The sequence below is a fragment of the Raphanus sativus genome, chromosome 6 (assembly GCF_000801105.2).
Source record: "Raphanus sativus cultivar WK10039 chromosome 6, ASM80110v3, whole genome shotgun sequence".
In the NCBI taxonomy this organism is placed as follows: domain Eukaryota; kingdom Viridiplantae; phylum Streptophyta; class Magnoliopsida; order Brassicales; family Brassicaceae; genus Raphanus; species Raphanus sativus.
In genome coordinates, this window is record NC_079516.1 from 31,078,531 (window position 1) to 31,101,270 (window position 22,740).

The window sequence follows — 22,740 nt, forward strand, 5'->3', positions numbered from 1 at the left end:
TACTTAACAATTACTAAATTTTTAATTATTTAATATATATTTATTATTTCATAATATAATATGCAAAAAACAAATAATACATAAAAGTAATTTATATGTAATATTTAAGACGCATATCTTAATCTAATATTCATTTTAGAGTAGCTTTACACAGAGCTACGGAAGAAAAATCCCACGTATTAACCTGATTAAAAAGTACGTGCTAGTATTTATTTAGAAGTTGTCAATACAGTATCGTGGATCCATTGTCTTTTGTTGGGCATATCCACTATAAATCACAGTAACTTTGCTTCTCTTCACCATACACTTTCAAGACACAAAACAAACAGATAAGAGAATATCTCAGTAAGCTTAATCAAAGAGCAACAATGGTGGACGTGGTGATTCTTCTGGATTACTGGCCGAGTATGTTCGGAGTGAGGACGAGGATTGCTCTAGAGGAGAAAAACATCAAATTCGATTACAGAGAACAAGATCTGTGTAATAAAAGTGCCTTGCTCCTCGAGATGAACCCGGTTCATAAGAAAATACCGGTTCTCATTCACAATGGTAAACCGGTCTGTGAATCTCTCATCCAGGTCGAGTACATTGACGAGACTTGGCCAATGGAGTACCCGCTCCTTCCTTCTGATCCTTACCAAAGAGCTCATGCCAGGTTTTGGGGAGATTTCATCGACAAAATGGTAAAAAAAAATTATAAAAATCGAAAGGTAAGAAACGTTAATATTTGGTTTAATTTAATTAACAATATGTGGTTAGCTGCCCGGTCTAGGGAAGTTGATGTGGGGAGCGAAAAGTGTGGAGCAAGAGTCGGGGAAGAAGGAGTTCATAGATATGCTAAAGACGGTAGAGTTCGAGCTTGGAGACAAGACTTACTTTGGAGGCGAAACATTTGGTTATGTGGACATAGCCCTGATTGGATTCTACGGCTGGTTCGATGCTTTTGAGAAGTATGGTAACTTTAGCATTGAAGCAGAGTGCCCTACAATTATTGCTTGGGCTAAAAGGTGTGTGAAGAGAGACAGTGTGGCTAAGTCACTTCCTGATTCAGAGAAGGTTATTGAGCTCATTCCTGAGCTAAAGAAGAAAAAACGGGTCGAGTAGATCGGTCATTATTCTGTTTTGTTTTTGCTATGTTTCAATCCATCATAATAATTATTACTGTTTCAAGATCATCGAAGAAGAAAGTAAACTTCATTCATTTTCTGTTACTCTGTTTGTTACAACGGTTTCTCTTTATAATAAGAGTAAACCTGTTCAACGGTATTAAACCGGAATCAATTACAATTTGATTAAACCAGCTAAACCGAATTACAACAAACACTTTGATACTCCAATATCCCCCCTCAAGATGGCACGTATATGGAAATAAGTGACATCTTGCTAAGTAGAGACTGAAAATGTGCCGGTTGCAGAGGTTTAGTAAACACATCCGCAATTTGATCCGTTGTACGCACATGTAGAGTCCTGATGAGTCCTGCAATCACCTTGTCACGAACTTTGTGGCAGTCGCGTTCAAGATGTTTTGTTCGCTCGTGAAAGACCGAGTTATTGGCTATGTGGATTGCTGCGGTGGAGTCACAGTAGAAGGCAATGGACTGAGGTTGAGGACATTCAAACTCAGCTAAGAGATTTACCAACCATTCTACCTCTTTAACCGTAAAGCCCATAGCACGATACTCTGATTCTGCAGAAGAACAGGATACTGTATCTTGCTTCTTCAATTTCCAAGCAATGAGTGAACCTCCAAGAAACATACAGAACCTTAATTTGAGCGTCGAGTATCTTTACAAGACCCCCAATCAGCATCTGTAAACGCCTTGAGAACCAAGTCACTGCTTGAAGAGAAGAAGAGACCAAGACCAATAGTACCCTTTAAGTAATGTAGAATCTTGTGAGTCGCTTTGAAATGAGAAGGCCGTGGAGCAGAGGTGAACTGACAGAGTTTGTTGACCGCAAATGTGATATCAGGTCGAGTGATCGTGAGGTACATCATGCGGCCAATCAACCGTCGATACACATCAGGCTCTGTCAACAAATGCTCATCACTATCAGTACACATAGTGTTTCTAGGATCCATAGGAATATTATACGGTTTGCAGGCTAGTAAACCAGTATCTTCCAGAAGCTCCAAGATATATTTTCGTTGACAAATGGAGATTCCCGAGCTTGAACGAGCTATCTCAAGACCCAAAAAATACTTTAGGGGACCAAGATCTCTCAGCTTGAAGAACCTCTGCAAATCTGTCTTCAGAGTGGCAACTTCATCATCATCATTTGAGGTGATGATTATGTCATCAACATATACAAGAACCGCCACATACTTTCCTCTGACGTTTCTGATGAAAAGTGTATGGTCTGTATATGATTGATGAAAGCCCAAAGAGAGCAGTGTAGAACGAAACTTGAGAAACCATTGTCTTGAGGCTTGTTTCAAACCATACAATGATTTCTTAAGTTTGCACACTGGATTTGGAGGTAAGATAACGCCTTCTTTTGGAGTGTACCCTGGAGGAAGTGTCATATATATTTCCTCAGTCAAATCTCCATTAAGAAAAGCGTTTGAGATATCCAGCTGCGTAAGACTCCAAGCTTTAGCTGCAGCAACCGCAACTAGAGTCTTCATAGTCGTCATCTTTGCAACAGGGGAGAAGGTCTCAACAAAATATATGCCTTCTTTTTGCGTGTATCCCTTGGCAACAATTCGTGCCTTATATCTCTCTAATGTGCCATCAGCATTGAGTTTGACTTTATAAACCCATTTGCAACCAATAGCGTGTTTTCTTGAAGGTAGAGAGCAGATATCCCATGTGTTGTTGGCTTCAAGTGCAATGAGTTCCTCATTCATTGCCTTGATCCACTCATCAAACTTCTTTGCTTGTCTAAACGAAGCAGGTTAATGATGTAAAGAGATAGAGCAGATGTAGTTTTTGTAACCCTCTGAAAGCTGATCATAAGAGAGATGAGCAGCCAGAGGATACGGTATCTCTGTCTCAGCCATTACAGTAATAGTCATGTAGATATGAGGGAGCCTTAACCGTTTTGATATAGAAGCAGGAACCTTTTCCGCAGGAGTGTCATTTGCAACTGTAGGAGATGAACTCATAACTACAGGAATGTCACTCGTTGAGGAAGAGTTCGGAGAAGCATCCACTTTTGAGAAGAAATCTTCTGGTAAAGAGTCTTCAGTAGAGGAGAATGGGAAAATGTCCTCATGAAATACTACATTTCTTGAGATAAGAACTTCATTAGTGTCAAGATCCAAGAGCTTGTAGCCTTTGTATCCTGCAGAATAACCAAGGAAGACACAAGGCTTAGCTCGAGGTTGGAACATATGACGATTCTTAGAACTCGTAGAGCTGTAGACCAGACAACCAAACACTCTCAGATCTCTGTAATCAGGTAGCTTAGAAGTGAGCAACTGAAACGGAGACTTGTTCTGTAACAGAGGAGTGGGAAGTCGGTTTATCAGAAACACTTCAGTGAGGATGCAATCACCCCAATACTCAAGTGGTAGATGAGACTGAAACATCACAGACCGAGCTACATTGAGTATATGTTGATGCTTGCGCTCCACGACAGAGTTCTGCTGTGGTGTTTCCGGGCATGAGTGAAAAGCTTGTATGCCTTTTGCTTTGTAGAGATCAGTAAACTTCAACTCCTGAGCATTATCTGACCTCACACCTTTCACTGATGTCTGATATTGTTTCTCAACCATAGTGATGAAGTGTGGAAATACCTGCAGCACTTCTGATTTAGTACGCAGTAAGTAGACCCATGTGACTCTTGTATGGTCATCAACTATAGTCAAGAAGTACTTGTATCCTTCTGGTGTAGGAACTGAAAAGGGACCCCATATATCAATGTGCAACAAATCAAAAGCATGATCACGAATATTGTTTTGAGATATATAAGGAAGATGCTTTTGTTTGGCTAAAGGGCAGACTGCACAATGAAATGGTTCTTTATTCCTTTTCTTAAAACCAAGTACATCTGTAATAGCAACAATCTTTTCTACAGATGGGTGTCCAAGTCTATTATGCCATAAGGTGGTATCAAGTATAACATTTACTGAAAGAGTAACATCTGTAGCAGATGATCCAGTGACAGTAGATGCATCCAAGACGAATAGATTTGAGACTTCTTCACCCTGACCAATCGTCAACCCCCTGATAGGATCCTGTATCAGACAAGTAGATTGGTCAAATATGGCACGACAACCTATATCTTTGGTGAGCTGACTGATACTGAGAAGGTTGAAGCGAAAGTCTGGGATGTATAGTACATTGTTCAAGATAAGATAGTCATTTAGACGTATCTGTCCAACACCCTGTATTTTCACACCTATTCCCGTTGGGAGTGTGACAGATTTATCAAGAGAATCAGTCATAGTAATGAACTGATTTCTATCATGTGATACATGATGTGTTGCTCCACTATGAATAACCCAAGACTGAGAAGTTAAACAATTACCAGTGGCTCTCAACATTCCCACAAAACACAGTGAAGAAGTGGAGAAATCCATACCGGGTAAAGTTGTTATTGTTCCCATTGATGTCAAAGGAGTTGAAGTAGATGCAGCCGATGTGTTCAACTGATTGTTGAAGTAAGCAATAACACTCTGGATTTGATCTTTCGAAAGCATGTTGATCATCTCTGGAACGTTAAGCTCTTGTGTCCCACCATTTTGTAAAGCAAGTTGAGCAACAACAGGTTTGATCTGCTGCTTGTCTGCACTAACAGGCTTCACTTTGTGCTTGAATCCTGGAGGATAACCATGAATTCAATGGCATTTGTCAACAGTGTGACCAGTATAGCCACAGTGGGAACACATAGGACGTTGCTTTGGAGCAATTGTAAGCAGCATTTATTGAAGGTTGAATGTTCTCTGTTGTAGTCACTTGAAAAGCAGTAGCGTTTTGGATCGGATTGATGCTTCTTTGACTGTAATCTTGGTCAAGAAGATTATAGACCTCTCCAAGTGCAGGAACATTCTTCTTCATTATGATCTGACTGGGAGCATTAACATATGATTCATTGAGACCTGCCAAGAATTTTATAATCTTTGTATGCTCCATCTTTGTTGCAGTAGATTTGCAGCAGTTGCAACTTTGACACGTCTTAACACAATCCGCTCCATCAAGGTCATCCCACAGAGTCTTGAGCTTTGTATAATATGTAGAAAGATATGTGTTTCCTTGTTGGACAGACCAGATTTGTTGCGTGAAGCTGATAGGATCTTGGCAAGTTGGTGATATGATATCTGCTCGTCAAATCTTTCCATATCTCAGAGGCATCGCTGAATACCAAAATGCTTCCATAGATCTGCTTTGTTACAGAGTTGAGAATCGAAGACTTGACCGTACTATTGCATCGAGACCATATACGATAGTGAGGATGATTTTCAACTGGCCTATGCAAGGATCCATCAACAAAGGCTATCTTGTTCTTAGCTTCTAGAGCGATAGTGATAGCTAAGTTCCAGGTGTTGTAGTTTGATCCATCGAGTACCTTAAAGATGAGTGACGTTCCTGGATTATCTCCGCTTGTAAGGAAGTACGGAGAATATTGAACGCCATCGAAGTCGAAGGGTTCTCGAGGAATGAATGATTGAATCGGAACGGTGGAAGAAGATGGATTCGCCGCAAATGTCATCGGAATAGGTGAATCAGAGACAGAGGTAGCCGGAATAGGCCGAGAAGCTCGAGTCGCAGATGTCGAAGCACGAGCTGTTCTCCTCGTCGTTTTGCGAAGCGTAACCATTTTCTAATTGGAAAACGGCAGAATGATCGGAAGGAGACGGAGATGAAGGATCTACCGGAGTTCAGCTCCGATCGATGAAGAATCCGAGAATCGAATCGTTGATGTTGAGATCAACGCTCTGATACCATATTACTGTTTCAAGATCATCGAAGAAGAAAGTAAACTTCATTCATTTTCTGTTACTTTGTTTGTTACAACGGTTTCTCTTTATAATAAGAGTAAACCGGTTCAACGGTATTAAACCGGAATCAATTACAATTTGATTAAACCAGCTAAACCGAATTACACTAAACACTTTGATACTCCAATAATAATACATACCTGCGATGTGGTTAAGGTAGTAAGAGCATGTCTCATATTTGTTTCATTACGAGAAATGCTTCAATGGTTTTTAATTTTCTTGGTCGGTGGGGAAAGATGGAAAGAAGATTCTGATTTATCGAGTGTAGACATTTAATATATCCAAGACGGGAAGTTACTAATAATTGTTTTATATTGACATATACTTTGTCGAAAACGCCAATTCAAACCCAAAATACTAAGAAAAAATTACTAAAACTAAATACAATGTTATAAATCTTATGGTGCACGATCCATAACCAGGTCCTGTTCATAACCGGCCTAGACCTAGAGAGAGAGAGAGTCGGCAGCCATTGGCTATTTCCTTTTTGCTCTTTGGTTGATTACCTTTTTCCTTTTGGTTTGGGATTTGTACTCTTTATTTATTTGTATTTTTCCTTTTACTAGTCTTTCAATTTATCTATGACAGTGTAATTCCCTATATAAAGGAACCATATGTTTATGAATAAGATACACCTTTTCCCATACTTTTACAACATACAAAAACTGTTTTGTCTCTTTGCCAATCATTTTTTGGTCGGATTTAAACTTAGATACCCCTGACCAATTTTAAAAATTCATATCAGTTATTTTAATAGTCAGAAAATATGAAATATACAAAATGCACATAAACAAAAGACAATTATATAAAAACTATTTAGGTTGACTAAATATTAGTAGAACACAATTTCATTTTTTGATCTACGAATAACAGAAAACATCATCTATTGTCTGTGAGCTCGTAGATTGTAGATTCAGATAACTACATTGATATATGCAGCTCGTAGAACATAAAATCAACTATTGGTTATAATTCTACCTTAGTAGAATTAGTCGGCTGCCAATTACTTTAGTTCTGAACTATGGTAGATTTCATTAACTATTACTTTTTAATATATCTAAGAAAATGAAATTACAAAATCTGCCTATGTACAAATACTCTACGAAATTATATTTGCTTTATATACCAAAATGCTTTATCCTACTACAGGCGGGTTGCACAATCTATAATTTTATCCAACTTCGAAAAGTATATTTTCCAAAAATCTCTCCAGAATATGTTAAGAAAATATATTGTAAATCTATAATTTCCTATATTTTCGTTTTTCCTAAGTTAATATTTTTTCTTTAAAAGTCATGTTCTCCTTGTTCATCACACGTTCTTTGACAACTTTTTTTTGTAACCACCCTCAAAAATTTGAATCTCTTGTTGAAGAAGATGCATATTTATTCTTTTGTGGGTGTGGAAATTTGATCCCCTTAAATGATGGGGATTTGCTGTTGATAGAAAAAACGAGGTAGAGTACTGGTTGTGGAATTGACAATTTCCTTTGAAGATCTAAGGGTTATAGATTTTGTGGATTTTGGAATTGACCAAAACAATATTGAGCTTAAGTTAAACTATTTACCTATGGAGTTAATCAATACAATAGATTGTCCCCCAATTACAGAAGAAGCTTCCGGCCCTGCATACCGAAGAGCCGGAAGTGGAGGAGATGGATGAGGTTCCACTCGTAGAAGGAAACCTGGGTCGAAACTTGAAGATAGGCACCAAGCTCCCAGAAGGGCTAAGAAGGAGATTGGTCGACTTCTTGAGATCTAACTCCGACTGCTTTGCTTGGTCCCATGAGTTACCTACAAATTTTTTTTACATATGTACGTGGAAAAGCTTCGACAAGTTTTTGTGTGTCTACTTCACCTATCAATAGAAACAATGACAACATTGAGCTTGATAAGGAGGAATATAACTCGCATTTTAGTGAGCAAGGTGAACTTTCCTCGTTTTCACCTTGAGATGACATTGATAGTTCATATGAATCGAATAAGTATATTGAAGACAATGGTAACTTGAACGAGTGGGAAGAAGATGATTATGTCGACTTAAATGCAAAAGAAGACGATAGTGGAAAAAGTGTTCGGTTTTCTTTGATGGATGTTGTGAAGAGGGGTGAAACGTTTCAAAACATATCGATGTTGAAGGCAGCATTCGAAATGTCAGCAATGAAGCATAGCTTCGATTACAAAGTTGTGAAATCAGATAGGAAACTTTGGTACATCAGATACATTGAAAACAAGTGTAACTGGAGTATTCGTGCTAAGAGGTTATCAGGATCGACATATTCCATCATCAAAAAATATCTGGCGGGTCATACATGTGCTGAGTCAAGTATGAATAATGGTTGTCGGAGAGCTTCTGCAAAACTATTGGGAATCTAATAGTGTATAGGTATGATGGTGTGCAAGAAGGTCACAAAGCTAATGATATTAGACAGTGAATATGAGAATTGATCATGGATGCAAGAAATCTAAATCCTTAGCATCCTTTGGGATGCTCATGAGTTTGCAATTAATGTGGTTAGAGGTATTCTAGAGAAGATTTTTGGAAAAATTCTGAAATACTTTCACATGCTGAAAGAAACTTATCCAGGAACATACACGTTTTACGAAACCGATATTGATGGTAAATTCCGATTTCCTTTTGTTTCGTTTGGGATACCAGTACGAGCTTTTCACACAGCCATGCGAAAAATTCTTGTTGTTGATGGGACATTTTTGAAAAGCAAATACAAAAGGATATTACTTGTTCCAACATATTTAGATGGAAACTCTAACTTGTATCATATTGCATTTGCGGTTGTGGACTCGGAAAATGATCGTTCATGGGATTGGTTTATGATACAGCTAAAGGTTGTCGTTGCGGATGAGCATTCTCTAGCTTTTGTATCAGACAGAAATAGCTCACTTTATAAGGCGATTGAGGATGTTTATCCTCTTTCTCAACATGGAATTTGCATTCATCATTTGTTGAATAATGTGGTCACATATTACAGAAGAAAGGGAGTGGTTGGATTGATTGCAAAAGCTTCTAAAGCTTATAGAGTCGTTGATTTTCAGAAACGATTCGAAGCTGTGTGTAATTCCAACTACTGGAAAATATTTAACCGATGCAGATATTACAAAATTGGCTCACTGTCAGTTTCTAGGATTCAGGTACGCTATCAGGACAACAAACCCGGCTGAATCAATAAACTCTGCTTTACGCTCACCAAAATAGTATCCAGTCATTCTTTTGTTGGATACAATCAGAGAAATTCTGATCGGTGGTTCTTCGAACGTCATACACTAAGCATGAAGCATACAAAACCATTAACTATTACCATCAAGAGAAAGATAGATAGGCGGATTAATAAGGATAAAACGTTTCTTGTCCAGCCAGTTAACGAGCATCATTTTTTGGTTCGTGGAGATACAACCGATTGTCTGGTTTATTTGGACGAAAGATATTGCTCAGAAAGATATTGCTCATGTAGGAAATATGACTTGCTAAAAATTCCATGTAGACACTGTTAGGGAAAAATATCCAGGCGTAAGTTTTCTCCAGCTTCCGGATAGGTCCTCGACTTCCGGACCCTTGCTCAAAAAGAAACCAGGGACCAACCCCTGCCATAGGTCCGACACCCTTGATCGGACCGACCCTTAGAGAAAAATAGAAGTTTTCCGCCTAAGGGGAAACTTCCATTTTTCCGATTATGGAAGAGTTCCTGTACTTGAAGCCGACATCTACATCTATAAAAGGAGAGCCCAAACCATAGAACAAGGGATCGACTTTTCTAGACTAGGAGATTAGGTTAAGGTGGCTAGAACTAAGGTTCATACACCCAAACGTTGTAGTCCCGATCAATACTCAATAAACATCTCCTTAGTCTCGATTTTCTTGTCTTCTCATACAAATCCTCTAGTGTTCCGTAGTACTAAAACGACCCTACACAAAAATACCATAACAGTTTGGCGCTAGAAGGAGGGGGGTAATCCAACTACGTGACGATGGCACTAGATGACGATACTAACCAAGCAGAGATGACTCCGAGGGAGATCGTGCTCCTCAATCGGCTCGAAATTCTTCAAAGTCAGGTCACCGACCTTCACAAAGCTCGAGAGACCACGCCTGGAGGTCATGAACTTCTTCTAGAAGTTCAAACCCTAAAAGATCAACTTGGAGAACACTCCAAGCAGCTGCTGCAAAGTGCCGAGAAGCTAGACGCTATGGAGGCGGAGAATCTTGTCCTTCGGCAAGAGAACCAAACCCTCGGCGAAACCAACAACAAGCGAAAGCGGTTCCGAACTAAGGTTCGACCTATGGCTTCGCTCAACACTCCCCGCGATGGTGAAAGAACGTCTCACCGACCCATCACCACAGATGACAAACCTGAAGGCCGAGAAGCCGCTCACAACGCGACCCGGGTGCAAGTGGATAGCGATTCCGACACTGAAGACGAAGAATACTTACCAGACGATCCCGCGATCTTACACCCATCTCTAGCTGCCTACCTAGAAAGGGTGGTTTCCGAAAGGTTCGGCACCATCCAATCTATGGTGGAAAGGCTTCCAGGGGTAGCTCCCCCTATCCGGAGGAGCAATCCAGGGTCCTATTCCGATACACCATTCGTGGAGGAGATTGCTTCGGTAGAGATGCCACGCAAGTTCTCCTTCCCGAGGATAAAGATGTATGAAGGTACATGAGATCCCGACAATCACGTTGCTCAGTACAAGCAACGCATCCTAGCCGTAGCAATCCCCCGGGATGCATAGGAAGCTACCATGTGCATAGGATTTGGATCGACCTTGACCGGTCATGCTCTTCAATGGTACATCAACCTTCCTACCAAGTCCATCAGGTCTTTTGCAGCCCTTAGCGACAAGTTTGTGGAGCAATTCGCTAGTAGCCGCAACCTAGAGAAAAACTCAGATGATCTCTATGAAGTCCTCCAGCATAGGAACGAACCCTTGCGTTCCTACATAGCACGCTTCAAACAAGAGAAGGTGGCTATCCCGGAGTGCAACGTTGATACGGCTATGTCAGCCTTTAAGCAGGGCCTACTCCCGGAGGGAGATCTCTACAAGGAGCTGACCAAATACAAGTGCAGGACTATGGAAGATGTATTGTCTCGTACTTGGGCTCAAGTAAGATGGGAGGAGGACGTTGCAAGTAGGGCAGAGGCCTACCCGAAACACGATCAAAAGTCCTCAAAGCTAACTAGGAACGATTGCGATGAGTCCTTCCATCCCAAGTCAGCTAGGGAGACTAGTATTCCAGGCAGGGGCAGATATCAAAATCGTCCTTTGCCTAGATTCGAAGGAATGATGGTATCCACCTGGCCCGATATTTCTCATCTTACAATAACAAAGCCAGAGCTGATCGGTGTCCTACGAAAAATGGGTCCGCAAGTCAAGTGGACCCCTAAGATGAAGGCCTCAGTGGCTAACCGAAACCCCAAGCGGTGGTGCGAATTCCATAGTGATCATGGCCACACTACTGAGGATTGTATAGCCCTGAACATAGAAGTCGCCGAGCTTCTCAAGAAAGGACACCTGAGAGAATTCCTCTCGGATAAGGCCACGAACCTCCTGAATAAAGAAGGTCCCAGTCTTCCTACCGAAGCGGCTCCCGCGTTGCCACCACAGCAAGACCGGGTGATCCACGTCATCTCAGGCGGATCAGAAGTAAGCGGAATCAGCAGGGCCGATGCCAAAAGAAGTACTCGCAATGCCAGAAACGGCCAAGAGGCCGAGGGTCCTAAGCGCTTACTCCTAGGAAAAGATGATATCAGTTTCACTGCAAGGGAGCAGGAGAGGGTCCTAGCTCCTCACCACGACGCCCTTGTTATTTCACTTACCATAGCGAACTGCTTGGTTAAGCGAATATTGGTGGATAATGGGAGCTCCAGTAACATTATCTTCCACTCAGCCTACGCCGATCTAGGGCTGGAACCTAAGGCCTTAACGAGAAAGGCGACCCCTTTTGTAGGCTTCAGTGGAGATGTAAAGCAAACCTTAGGAGAGGTCCTTGTCCCAGTATATGCCGAAGGGATAAATCAGGCCACAAAGTTCATAGTCGTCGACTGCCCTTCATCGTATAACGTGATACTAGGAAGGCCTTGGATCCACGACATTGGAGCCGTACCTTCGACTCTGCATCAACTGGTTAAGTTTCCAACTCCCTAGGGCATTAAGGCGGTCAAGGGAGATCAGGAAAATGCCAGGTCTTAGGTCTTATAGAAATTACAGAAGAAGCTTCCGGCTCCGCATACCGAAGAGCCGGAAGTGGAGGAGATGGATGAGGTTCCACTCGTAGAAGGAAACCTGGGTCGAAACTTGAAGATAGGCACCAAGCTCCCAGAAGGGCTAAGAAGGAGATTGGTCGACTTCTTGAGATCTAACTCCGACTGCTTTGCTTGGTCCCATGAGGACATGCCTGGAATTTATTCCGACGTCATCATGCATCAACTTCAAGTAGATCCAATGCATCCCCCTGCCAGGCAGAAAAGGAGGAAGTTCGCCCCTGAAAGGGACGAAATTATCAACGAAGAGGTCAAGAATCTATCCGATGCCGGATTCATACGAGCAGTACAATACCCGGAATGGCTAGCTAATGTGGTGGTCGTGAGGAAGAAGAATGGGAAGTGGAGAGTTTGTATCGACTTCACGGACCTTAACAAGTCCTGTCCTAAAGACCCATTCCCCTTGCTTCATATCGACAAGCTAGTCGATGCAACTGCTGGTCACCAACTGATGAGCTTCATGGATGCATTCTCCGGATACAACAAAATCCTAATGCATCCAGACGATCAAGAGAAGACCTCGTTTATGACCTCTCGGGGCATCTACTGCTACAAGGTCATGCCCTTCGGATTGAAGAATGCCGGTTCGACCTATCAAAGGCTTGTCAACATGATGTTCGCCGACCAGATAGGGCAGACCATGGAATTTTATATTGACGATATGCTGGTAAAATCCTTGGATGCCGAGGATCATATCTCGCACCTTCAACAGGCGTTCACCATCCTCAGGAGGTACAATATTAAACTCTACCCTTCAAAGTGCTCATTCGGAGTAAGCTCTGGGTGTTATGGTATTTTTGTGTAGGGTCGTTTTAGTACTACGGAACACTAGAAGAATTTGTGTGAAAGCAAGAGATTAGACTAGAAGAGACGTTTATTGAGTTATTGATTGAGACTACGACCTTTCATGGTGTATGAACCTTAGTTCTAGCCGCCTAACCCTAATCTCTTAGTCTAGAAAAGTCGATCCCTTGTTCTAGGGTTTGGGCTCTCCTTTTATAGATGTAGACGTTGGTTTAAAGTAGAGGAACTCTTCCATAATCGGAAAAATGGAAGTTTCCCCTTAGGAGGAAAACTTCTATTTTGCTCTTAGGGTCGGCCCGATCAAGGGGGTCGGACCTATAGCAGGGGTCGGTCCCTGGTTTCTTCTTGAGCAAGGGTCTGGAAGTCGAGGACCTATCCGGAAGCTGGAGAAAACTTATGCCTGGATATTTTTCCCCAACAATTTGCCCCTTATTCCTTGATTTTCTCGTGGAAATCAAGGGATAACATGTGTTCTTGGACCTTGGTAGTTTTCTCTTAGGATGGAGTCTTCCTTGGATACCTTGTCTTCTTGCATTGAGTTAAGCCGGGACCCTTGTTGATGACTGAAGCAATGACCTTATGAAGCTTTAAATGTCATAACTTCCCTGGAATATCCGGATCCTTGCCTTAGCCTGCTTTCAAATGAAGAACTGGGACAGGATGAACCCTTTCGAAGGAGGGGGGTAATCCAACTACGTGACGATGGCACTAGATGATGATACTAACCAAGCGGAGATGACCCCGAGGGAGATCGAGCTCCTCAACCGGCTCGAAATCCTTCAAAGTCAGGTCACCGACCTTCACAAAGCTCGAGAGACCACGCCTGGAGGTCATGAACTTCTTCTAGAAGTTCAAACCCTAAAAGATCAACTTGGAGAACACTCCAAGCAGCTGCAGCAAAGCGCCGAGAAGCTAGAAGCTATGGAGGCGGAGAATCTTGTCCTTCAGCAAGAGAACCAAACCCTCGGCGAAACCAACAACAAGCGAAAGCGGTTCCAAACTAAGGTTCGACCTATGGCTTCGCTCAACACTCCCCGCGATGGTGAAAGAACGTCTCACCGACCCATCACCACCGACGACGAATCCGAAGGCTGAGAAGCCGCTAACAACGCGACCCGGGTGCAAGTGGATAGCGATTCCGACACGGAGGGCGAAGAATACTCACTAGACGATCCCGCGATCTCAGACCCAGCTCTAGCTGCCTACCTAAAAAGGGTGGTTTCCGAAAGGTTCAGCACCATCCAATCTATGGTGGAAAGGCTTCCAGGGGTAGCTCCCCCTATCCGGAGGAGCAATCCAGGGTCCTATTCCGATACACCCTTCTTGGAGGAGATTGCTTCGGTAGAGATGCCACACAAGTTCTCCTTCCCGAGCATAAAGATGTATGAAGGTACAGGAGATCCCGACAATCACGTTGCTCAGTACAAGCAACACATGCTAGCCGTATGATACTGCTCAAATTACCCTATAGAGTTTACTCTCTCAAATAAGAGGTTCAGCTGTAGTACTTTAGGGATCGAATCACGAGGAGCTAGGGAACCAATTAAATCTAATCAATTAATCAATCCTAGGTGAAGTTGGTTTTTATGATGAAAATATAAATGACAATCCTAAAGTGAGCAAGGTAGTTGCTTTAACTGACAATATGATGGTTGTTTAAATGATAATGAAGAGTGCTAAATTTAGGGCTTTTATTTAGGAAATGAGATTATAATATCTATAAATGCTTAATAAGTTGTTTGAATGATATTAAAGAACTCAGCCGCTTAACACTCAGTGATGTCTCACTGGTTAAATAACTAGATCTCTGATCTCAACTGTCGTCTGTTGACCAGAAAAAGAGTCGATTGATATCCTTTAGAGATATCGAGCGATACACCTTTCACAGCGCCGATCGATTGTCCAGTTGGGATATCGATCGACGGCTTCTAGAAATGCCTAGGCGCGAGCCGATAATGAACACTAGGTCTCAAGGAGGGCGGTTAGCTCTTCTCCAAGGAGACAACTAGTTCAAACAGATAATTCAAGATATAAGGATCCTAGTGATCTATGCTCTAGTTAGTGATAAGAGGACTTTTCAAAGGTCCAATTATGCAAATCAAAGTAGTACTTCAGATGTCAATCCATTCCTAGTTCATTTTAAAGCAAAGAGAATACAAGTCTATACTTAATCTAAGTCTAATGATTGAGTGAATGGTTTTTATGCTAAGAACAATACTAAAAAGCAATAAAGATAGAAACTTTCTTTAGATTATGAGAGGAAGAACTCATGGGATTAGGGATTTAGACCTTGGGTGATCAAACTTAATCTAAAGGTGTCAGCTTTCAATCAATCTATCTACCTTAGACCTAGACACAAGAGTAAACAAACTCTATCTCTAGATGAATGCTCATTCACTTCCAAAACTCAAGCATCAAATCTCTTTGGTTGAATGTTTAGGAAGCAATCATTAATGACAAGTCTAATAGCCATCTTAACACCTTTAACAACAAATCTCTTTGGTAGAGTATGTTAAAAGCTTATGAGAGTTGGTTAAGACATTTCATCGAACACCTTGTGGGTGGGAAATGTCTAGAACTCAACTTTAGAGAGGCCAGCTCTAAAGAAGCATTAAAAACACTCTACTAGCAAGGATTAAGAAGGATCTACACCTAAACACCCTAGATCAAGCCTAATCACCCTTAATCTCCCTAACCCATGAATCCAAAAGTGGATTACTCACTAACCACCATGATTATTCTTGAACCCATGAGGTTTCCAAGCTTAATCATGTTTAAGAAAGCAAGATATGAAATTATAAACACTCAAGAACACAAGAACAAAAGGGAAGAACTTTCACCCAAAAGGTTTTGTGTTTCTTAGAGAGAAAATAAGATAATCTCTCCAAAATGGAGATTACAAAGTATTTATACTTAGGGTTAGGGTAAAGAAAGATACATAGGATAAAAGACTAGAGTGCCCCTTGGATAAGGCTAATTAGAACCTCAAAATAGTGTTTAAAATGACCCAAGGTCGAATTGGGTCGAACCGAACCGGTTTGAGAAAACCAGCCTCAACCACTCTCTCACCCAAACTGCCTCACGCCCGGGTTGCGCATTCCGGTCCTGCACTCCGGTCTGAGCCTGCACGCCCGGCATGCTCACCACGGTCTGACCACTCCGGTCTCAGCCTCCACGCCCGGCATGCTCTCCCCGGTCCAGCCATTCCGGTCCATGGCTTTACGCCCGGGGTGTGCTTCCCGGTCTTCACAGTCCGGTCCTGCCTCTTCACGCCCGGGATGGTGATTCCGGTCTCGACATTCCGGTCTAGTCGAGTCTAAGAGAGTACTTGCTTGGCTGAGCTTCATTCTTCACCTCCTTTGGATCTTTGAACTCTTAAACACTTCACATCATCTCATAGTATGCTCCAACACCTGATAGGGACATATGAATGCAATATGGATCCTAAAGACACTAAGATCTAAGCTATATGATCAAAATGCACAAGATATGAAGGCTAAAAACATGTAAATATGCAAGATATCAACTCCCCCACACTAGTCCTTTACTTGTCCTCAAGTAAACTTTCAAGAACTAAGGAGGAGAGGTTTGAAAAGAGGGATTTCATAACCAAAAGATGCTCTTCTTAGCTCTCATCTTAACAATCTTGCATAATCATAACAACTAGCTAGAGCAAAACTTCCATTCTTCTCTAACTTCTCTAGGCCTATTCAACTCTTTTGATCTCTACACTCATCATCATGATTCCACAAACCCAAATCCAATAACTCTCTAACAATCATTAAGCAAACTCAATAGAAAATCTTGCAAATGGTCAAAAGGTCCAAGTCATTTGGTTTGGAAAGGAAATGTTTTTGTTCAATGATGAAATAAGAAGTTCAAAATAATCTTTAAGGGTGGTTTACTCTCAAAACAAAGTAGCTTTGGCAATGCACATAATATATCTAAGAAAGGGATCAACTCATGCATACAATGCTCAATCTCCATTGTTCTACCCTTCCCCATATATATACAAGTTCAAACTTCAAATTCAAATGCCCAAACCCAACTCTCATCACTCACCAAGATAACCCAAAGAACTCAAAACACTTCTTTAAATAGAACTCTTTTCTTTTATGGAGTCAATCAAGGGATTTTTTGTTTATTTACACTTTTAGATTCAACTTAGCTCTTTCTAAACTTTGCTAGCCCCCTTTTTCACATTTTTTTTTAATTATTTTTATTTTTTTTTATTTGGGGGCCAAGACATTAATGCTTTGAGCTAAGGATCACAAATTATAATCCCTTGAGACAAGATAATCACTCTTAGAGTTCTAAAAGTTTAATCTTCTCTTTCTTAACCAAACCATACTCCCAAAGATAAAGTCAACAACACTCACCACCCAATCCTAAGTGCTAGACAAAGATGTGTCTAATCTAGCTAGAATGGAGACTAAGCATTGTCGATCCCGATACTCTCAACATTATGCACATGCAAAGCTTTCCAAAAAGACCTCACTCAACAAACAATGAAGGCTTGAAAGAAAACTTTGGGTTCAGGGTGCGGAGTGCCACTTGAAATTGTAAAAAAGATTAATGGACAAGAAGGATAAGACAATTCAAGTGTGTATAAGCCATGACTCAGCACACAAAGGACCATAAGCAAGAGACATGAAGTTTAAATAAGACAGGAGCATCTTCAAAGAGAGAGTTTCAAACAATCCAATGAGTTTTGAGAAGAGAATTCAAGGCACAAAGTCTACAAGCTATCAAGAGAATGCTCAATCTAATTGTCATGATTACAAAGGTTACCAAAATGAGAACTTAGCATGAGCATATTTACAAGGTAAAATCATCCCCTTATGCATGAATGCAACCTATATGAATGCTTCTAGACTCAATCCTAAAATGCAAATGATGCAACTAAATGCTTCTTTTTGTGTTTTTCAAAATTTTTAAATTTTTTTTATATGCAAATAACTATCTATAATGCATGCTAATGACAAGAAACACAAGATCATCAGCAACTTGCACCTCCCCCACACTTAATTCACACAGTCTCTTGTGTGAAAAGTGGAGAGAGATGACCAAAACAAAGTCTAAATGCAAATGAAAATGGTATATACAAGAAAAGGTGAAGGAGTACCTCTATGGAGCGTGAGAAGAGGTATTGGTGTCTAAGGAGTAGAGTCTGGTCTCCTTCCTTCTTCCATGGGTCTCTAAATGAAAATCCAAAAGACATATGTACAGGGATAGTCATGGGACTTCCTCCCAAGTGAGCTTGTTTTAAGTCTCTAGCTTGACTTTCCATCTTTTGGTTAGTGAGAAGGAGGGTCCTTCCCACCTTCAAGAGTGATGGTGAGGACCTGAGAGAGGAGTTCTTGAAGCTTGAGTGGATCATCTTGGAGCTGAGGGTTGATGATGGCTCTTGCACTTGAGAATGGCCTTGACTTGCCCTTACACCTGAGCTTGTACTCAATGACACCATCCTTGAGCTTCATTGGATGGAGAGTGAGAGTGTGTGAGATCATATCAAGAGATGGAGGATGAGTTTCTTGCAGCAACTTCTTCTTGCCATGAGTGGCCTTTGAGGTTCCACTCATCCCCTCCTTTTTAGCACTTTCCAAGTGCTCAACACACAACTCTTTAGAAGTCTCTCCATTGAGACCTTTTGTCTCACAAATAACAACTTCATCTTGGGGCTTCTTATCAGCTTCTTGGCCAAAAGTGATTGTCCCACAATAGCCAGCATCCAATGGAGGTTGTAATGGGTAGGAGACAGTTTTGTTCACATTCATAAGAGTGACCTTCTTGTTGGGAAAGTCAATGCAAGCTCCAACTGTTGTGAGGAAAGGTGTGCCCAAGACCAAAGGAACTCTCTTCCCAGTCGCCATGTTAAGGACAGTGAGGTCAATGGGAATGGTGCATGCTCCAATCTTCAAAGGGAAGTCTTTAATGATACCAAGTGGGGTTGTAGAAGAGGAATCCCCAAACTGTAGTGAAGACTTGTCTGGTTCCATACTCTCAATCCCTATACTCTTCACCATCTCCATTGAGATTACATTCACACTAGCACCAGAATCAACAAGAGCATCTTTAAGAGTGAGCTGACCAAGGGAGCAAGGTAAAGTGAACATCCCTTGGTGTCCAAGCTTAGGAAGAGACTTTGGAGGGACTGGTGGGTCAAGCTGCAGTGTTGAGATGTTCAGGAGCTCTGCTACTTCTTCTTTGTGAGTGAGAATGTCCTGGATGAGCAGCATTTGGACATGAGCCTCACGCATACCCGAGATCTCTGGAAGCTTGACGCCAACATCACTTAGGTTCTTCCTGAACTTGGAGATAACCTTCTTCTGAGCTTTGGTGAGGACCCTTTGTGGAAATGGGAGTGGGACCTCATATGGTGACAGCTCAACCTCATTGGCTTCTTCTAGTTTAACCTCTTTCAGCTTGTTGTCAGCTCTCCTCTCAACTTGTTTCTCAGCCCTAGGCTCAGCTCTGTGCAGATTTGTTGCTTCAACTTTCCTTTCAACTTGCACCTGAACCCTTTCCATAACCTTATCCACCATATGTGCTTCAGCTGTTGCTACAATCTCTGTTCCATGCAAAAGTCTTTCAATCTCATCCACCTCTTTCTCATGATCACTCAGCTCAATCTTTGAAGAAGTAGTAGAGATGACAACATTGCAAGACTCCTTGGGGTTCTTATCTGGTTTCCCTAGTAGTGATCCCATTGGGCTTTTGGAAGATGATGGCATAGAGGCGACCTGACTCTCCAAAGCATTAAAGCGAGAGGCAAGTAGTAGGAACTTGTTGTTCAGCTCGGTATAGCTAGTATCAATCTTGGAGTGCACGGTTTGGAACTCATGACCAATGTCCTTTGCTAATCTAGACTGAGCATCCATTATCTGCTTGAACATTGACTCCATACTTCAATCAGGAGCTGTAGCTTGAGAAGAGTTTCCTTGAGCTTGATTGGACTGATTGTTGTTGTTCCCAAAACTAGGAGGTGTGTTTTGCCTAGGCTGGTATTTGTTGTACTGAAAGTTAGGTTCCTTTTTGTACCATGTACCATTGTTGTTGATGAAGCAAAGCTCTTCTTGCCCTTCCAAACCATCAACCTCATTCACCTTAGGAGGAACCTCTTGACTAGGATCACCAACAAAGCTAACCTGCTCCTTCTTGGATTGGTTTGAAAGAACCAAGTCCAACTTGTCTTGCAAGGATTTGATATCCTTCTTTGTCTGCTGATCCTCACCTCTGCTGGCTCTATCATACTCCTCATTGTAAACTGAGTCACTCTTTGCCATGTTCTCCACCAGCTCCTCTGCATCCTGCTCAGTTCTGCCCAGGAAGAAACCATTGCTAGCTGTGTCAAGCCTGTTTCTGCAAGATGGGAGAACTCCCCTGTAGAAGGTACTAAGCAAGCTTTCCTTGGTGAAACCATGATGAGGACACTGAGCAATGTAGCTGTTGAATCGTTCCCATGCTTCACCAAAACCTTCAAGATTCCTTTGTTGAAATCCTGAAATCTCATTCCTAAGCTTTGCAGTTCTTGAGTTAGAGAAGAACTTGGTGAGGAAGGCTTCTTTGCACTCATCCCATGTCCGGATGCTATCTCTTGAGAGACCCTTCTCCCATGTGTGAGCTTTATCTCCCAAAGAGAATGGAAACAGCCTAAGCTTCAATGCATCTTCAGAAACACCATTGATCTTGATGGTGCCACACAGCCGATCAAAGTTGTCCAAGTGATCTAGAGGATCTTTCAAAGCAAGCCCATGGTACTTGTTGCTTTGGATCATGTTGATCAAGCTTGACTTGATCTCAAAGTTGTTGTTCTCCACAGCTGGTGCTCTAATGCCAGCCCTATTTCCATGGATGTTAGGCTGATCATGGGCACCAATTGCTCTAGCTTGGCGCTGTGGATGTCTTGGTCCAAGGTTGGCAGCTCCTTGACCATCTTCAGCAGCTCTATCTTGAGGCAGGTTCTCCATATCAAAACCCAACCTCTGAATGTGAGCCTGTTGCTCTTCTTCCCTTCTCCTTCTCACAATATCCCTCTCAAGTGCAGAAATGTCTTCAACAATGGAAACAAGGCTTGATGAACCTCTGCTCCTCAAGTTCATACACCTGAAAAGTCAAAGAAAGAAAGAAGGCAAGAAGCAATATCACAATAGAAAATAAAAATGATTTAGTCTCAAGCAAGTGACTAAATCTCAATGTCAAAATCAAACTAGGATTGGCAACGGCGCCAATTTGATAAGAGGACTTTTCAAAGGTCCAATTATGCAAATCAAAGTAGTACTTCAGATGTCAATCCATTCCTAGTTCATTTTAAAGCAAAGAGAATACAAGTCTATACTTAATCTAAGTCTAATGATTGAGTGAATGGTTTTTATGCTAAGAACAATACTAAAAAGCAATAAAGATAGAAACTTTCTTTAGATTATGAGAGGAAGAACTCATGGGATAAGGGATTTAGACCTTGGGTGATCAAACTTAATCTAAAGGTGTCAGCTTTCAATCAATCTATCTACCTTAGACCTAGACACAAGAGTAAACAAACTCTATCTCTAGATGAATGCTCATTCACTTCCAAAACTCAAGCATCAAATCTCTTTGGTTGAATGTTTAGGAAGCAATCATTAATGACAAGTCTAATAGCCATCTTAACACCTTTAACAACAAATCTCTTTGGTAGAGTATGTTAAAAGCTTAGGAGAGTTGGTTCAGACATTTCATCGAACACCTTGTGGGTGGGAAATGTCTAGAACTCAACTTTAGAGAGGCCAGCTCTAAAGAAGCATTAAAAACACTCTACTAGCAAGGATTAAGAAGGATCTACACCTAAACACCCTAGATCAAGCCTAATCACCCTTAATCTCCCTAACCCATGAATCCAAAAGTGGATTACTCACTAATCACCATGATTACTCTTGAACCCATGAGGTTTCCAAGCTTAATCATGTTTAAGAAAGCAAGATATGAAATTATAAACACTCAAGAACACAAGAACAAAAGGGAAGAACTTTCACCCAAAAGGTTTTGTGTTTCTTAGAGAGAAAATAAGATAATCTCTCCAAAATGGAGATTACAAAGTATTTATACTTAGGTTTAGGGTAAAGAAAGATACATAGGATAAAAGACTAGAGTGCCCCTTGGATAAGGCTAATTAGAACCTCAAAATAGTGTTTAAAATGACCCAAGGTCGAATTGGGTCGAACCGAACCGGTTTGAGAAAACCAGCCTCAACCACTCTCTCACCCAAACTGCCTCACGCCCGGGTTGCGCATTCCGGTCCTGCACTCCGGTCTGAGCCTGCACGCCCGGCATGCTCACCACGGTCTGACCACTCCGGTCTCAGCCTCCACGCCCGGCATGCTCTCCCGGTCCAGCCATTCCGGTCCATGGCTTTACGCCCGGGGTGTGCTTCCCGGTCTTCACAGTCCGGTCCTGCCTCTTCACGCCCGGGATGGTTATTCCGGTCTCGACATTCCGGTCTAGTCGAGTCTAAGAGAGTACTTGCTTGGCTGAGCTTCATTCTTCACCTCCTTTGGATCTTTGAACTCTTAAACACTTCACATCATCTCATAGTATGCTCCAACACCTGATAGGGACATATGAATGCAATATGGATCCTAAAGACACTAAGATCTAAGCTATATGATCAAAATGCACAAGATATGAAGGCTAAAAACATGTAAATATGCAAGATATCAGTTAGCTACTCTAGAACAAG

The 22,740-nt window shown here is 41.6% G+C and overlaps 1 protein-coding gene and 1 non-coding gene across 2 annotated transcripts; both read left to right on the top strand.

The window, feature by feature from the left end:
* The first annotated feature begins 242 nt into the window (after positions 1-242).
* On the top strand, positions 243-1,211 carry LOC108830712 (glutathione S-transferase U25). Its single transcript, XM_018604306.2, has 2 exons — positions 243-683; positions 760-1,211. Exons 1-2 carry the CDS (start codon positions 369-371, stop codon positions 1,102-1,104), a joined length of 660 nt encoding a protein of 219 aa, XP_018459808.1. The 5' UTR covers positions 243-368; the 3' UTR covers positions 1,105-1,211.
* Positions 1,212-20,441: 19,230 nt separating this feature from the next.
* LOC130497176 (small nucleolar RNA R71) lies at positions 20,442-20,548 on the top strand. The gene has a single exon (XR_008936187.1). It is a non-coding gene; the product is annotated as a small nucleolar RNA R71 (small nucleolar RNA).
* The last annotated feature ends 2,192 nt before the right edge of the window (positions 20,549-22,740 follow it).